Source organism: Entamoeba dispar, genomic scaffold (assembly GCF_000209125.1).
Source record: "Entamoeba dispar SAW760 scf_1105229460665 genomic scaffold, whole genome shotgun sequence".
In the NCBI taxonomy this organism is placed as follows: Eukaryota; Evosea; order Mastigamoebida; family Endamoebidae; genus Entamoeba; species Entamoeba dispar.
The window spans coordinates 1-3,034 of record NW_001854306.1 but is presented as its reverse complement, the minus strand read 5'-3'; the positions used below and the strand labels follow the sequence as shown (position 1 = coordinate 3,034).

General features: G+C 24.2%; 2 protein-coding genes across 2 annotated transcripts, besides 3 other annotated features; one reads left to right on the top strand and one right to left on the bottom strand.

The window, feature by feature from the left end:
- The first annotated feature begins 613 nt into the window (after positions 1-613).
- Positions 614-703: a sequence feature (AT_rich).
- Positions 704-812: 109 nt separating this feature from the next.
- Positions 813-935: a sequence feature (AT_rich).
- Positions 936-939: 4 nt separating this feature from the next.
- EDI_046200 (uncharacterized protein) lies at positions 940-1,986 on the top strand (the record flags this gene model as incomplete). The annotated part of the gene is made up of 1 exon (XM_001737494.1): positions 940-1,986. One exon carries the CDS (start codon positions 940-942, stop codon positions 1,984-1,986), a length of 1,047 nt encoding a protein of 348 aa, XP_001737546.1.
- Positions 1,965-2,008: a sequence feature (AT_rich).
- A 122-nt stretch (positions 2,009-2,130) lies between these two features.
- Positions 2,131-3,030, bottom strand: EDI_046190 (uncharacterized protein; the record flags this gene model as incomplete). The annotated part of the gene is made up of 1 exon (XM_001737493.1): positions 2,131-3,030. The coding sequence occupies one exon, from the start codon at positions 3,028-3,030 to the stop codon at positions 2,131-2,133; it is 900 nt and encodes a 299-aa protein (XP_001737545.1).
- Positions 3,031-3,034: the final 4 nt, after the last annotated feature.

The following is a 3,034-nucleotide window of genomic DNA, read 5'->3' as shown; positions in this document are numbered from 1 at the left end:
GAAGATGAAAAACTATTTTCATTGCTCCACCATGTTGTAAAGTTATTACTACTAAACCACACTATATTAAATTATGTGTAGGAGATATTGTTACTGAAAAAGGAATTCAATTCCAAGGTGTTGATGCTTATAATACTAACAAGAATTTCCACCTTAAGTCAATGGGATTTATTGGTGTTATTATTACAATCAATGGAAAAAGAATCTATCATGCTGGTGATACAGATGTTATTGAAGAAATGAAAACTTATACCAACCTTGATGTTGCCCTTTTACCTGTTAGTGGAACTTATGTTATGACTGCTGATGAGGCTATTGTTGCTGCTGGACTTATTCAGTCTAAATGTTATGTTCCAATGCATTGGGGAATTATTATTGGAGACAAAACTATGGCTGAGCATTTCGTTGCTTCTGTGAAAGGAGCTATTCTTCCTTCTTTCTAATTAACCTCATTATGGTTTGTTTTTTATTTTAAAAGGTATTTGGTTTTAAACCTTTTTTGAAGTCTTTTATGTTCTTTTTTAATCCTTTTTCATGTTATTGCATGACATTATTTTTTAGGAGAAATTCTTAATATGATTTTACTTTGATTAATTTTTAATCATCGATTATGTTATATTAATGAATCAATAAAATAATAATAATTATGAAACGATTAAATTTTTAGTAACGAATAAATTTAAATTAAATGAATTATATTTTTGTTCTCAAACTCTATATTAATAATCTGCTTAATTAACATAAATAAAATAGAAACAAAGAATGAATATATTATCCTATAAATAATATTTCGGGCTATAAACAAATAACACAAAATTATTTGAAAATATGTTTATTCATTTTCAAAGATATTAAACTTATTTTATTTAGTAAAGAATAAAAAAAAAAAGAGATAAAATAAATTAAATTATAAGTAGAAAATTTTTAAATTTTTAGATAATGGAAGAAACAGTTGAATGGCTGATTAATTCCTTAAAAGAAATTATGAAAAAAGAATGTACAGGAAAGAGATTTATTGAAAATTTTATCATGCCAAAAACGTATTCAGCAAAAAGAATTTTATTAAGAAGAATGACTGATACTATAAAACCATTAAAATATAGTCCATTATTTATTCAAAAACAAAACGAATTATTACAAAGTGAATTAGGAGAAATTATTGATTATAAGTCATTACCAGTTAATCCCAATTTAAATAAACAATTTTCTCGATCTATAAGAGTATGGAAAGGGGATATTACTAAATTAAAAATAGATTCTATTGTTAACGCTGCAAATAATACTCTTGTTGGTTGTTTTATTCCACTTCATTCTTGTGTTGATAGTATTATTCATGAACGTGCTGGAGTTCAATTAAGATATGAATGTAGTCAATTAAAAACAGCTTATAAAGCAACAACAACTACTACAGAAATAACAAAAGGATATAATTTACCAGCAAAATATGTAATTCATGTTGTTGGTCCTATTGTAGATACATTAAAACCAAAAGATTCATATTTATTACAACAATGTTATTTAAATTGTTTAAATAAAGCAATTGAGTCAGGGTGTACTTCAATTGGATTTTGTTGTATATCAACTGGAATGTTTGGGTTTCCAAATGAAGAAGCAGCACAAATTGCTATTCAAACAGTTAATAATTTTCTTAAAGACCATCAAATAGATGTAGTATTTTGTGTATTTAAAGAAATTGATTATAATATTTATACTTCATTATTAAATGATGGGTTTAATCAATTTGATATTATTAATAAAGAATGTTATGACAAAGAATGTTTAAAAGAAAAAGAACAAAAACAACTTCAAAAAATACAACGATTAAAAGAACTTCAATTAAAAAAAAGTAGTGTTAATGAAGAACTTACTGAAAATGAATTAGAAGAATTTTTTGATTTAGTTCAATCAGTTCCAAAAGAGAAAAGACCAAAACAACCTCAAACTCTTGATAAATGGTTTTCTACTAAAAAAGTAAATAAAAAGTAAATTATTTCTTTTAATTTAATATGTTTATTCATTGTTTACTTTTAACGAGTTGTAATATTAGTTCTTTGATATTATTTGTAATAAAAAAAAGTGAATAATAAGTAAAAATTATTGATTAACAATCATTTTGGTTTTAATATTTTATTATTTCTTTTGAATCATTTGATTAACTAATGAAATAAAGTCATTTATTTGAGAAGTTTTTGTGTTCCATTCGAGGTATTGTACTTTTATTTTATCTTGTGAAATTATACGTAATACTGATTTAATTTCTTCATTTGAAATAGCATGAGGTAATTCACTATTCATTGCAATAACAATCATCTTTCTACATACAAGATAATGACTAATATTTTTCCATTCTTCAAAATTTTTAAATTCTTCAAAATTTTTTATATTTGATATATCAAATGCTAATACAAAAACATCAGGTTGAAAATAAAGAAATGGTGATAATTGAAATGAATTTGGTCTTACTTTTGTTGGTTGTATTTTACCTAATGGTAACCAAATTTGATATGATTTGTCATCAGTATAATGCCATTTAACATCACTACTTTCCATGATTGATAATTCACCATTTGCTTTATTTAAGAATGGCATTAAATCAACAGAACAACATGCAGCACAAGTTATTTTAATAATAGTATTTAATTTCTCTACAACTAATTTAACAACTGAGTTTTGTACATCTTCATAATCTTGAGATAGTGAAATGATTGAATCTAAACTACCAAGAGCAATATCAATATCATTTTCATCTCTCAAATATTGAACATATCTCTCAAACTCATTTTCTAAATCATCTTGTTTTTGAAGTTGATGATAATGAATAGCTAATGCAATCATAGATGGAGAGTATAATAAAGGGACATATGATAGATACATCATTTTCATATCATCAATTGCATTTCTAATATAATCTTCTTTAATTCTTAATCTTCCTTCTTTTTCTTCATAAAATTCATTTAATAAAACATTTTCTTTTTTTATATTATCTTCTTCCATTAATGTATTAAGTTCTGTATTCTTCCAATCAACCATCATT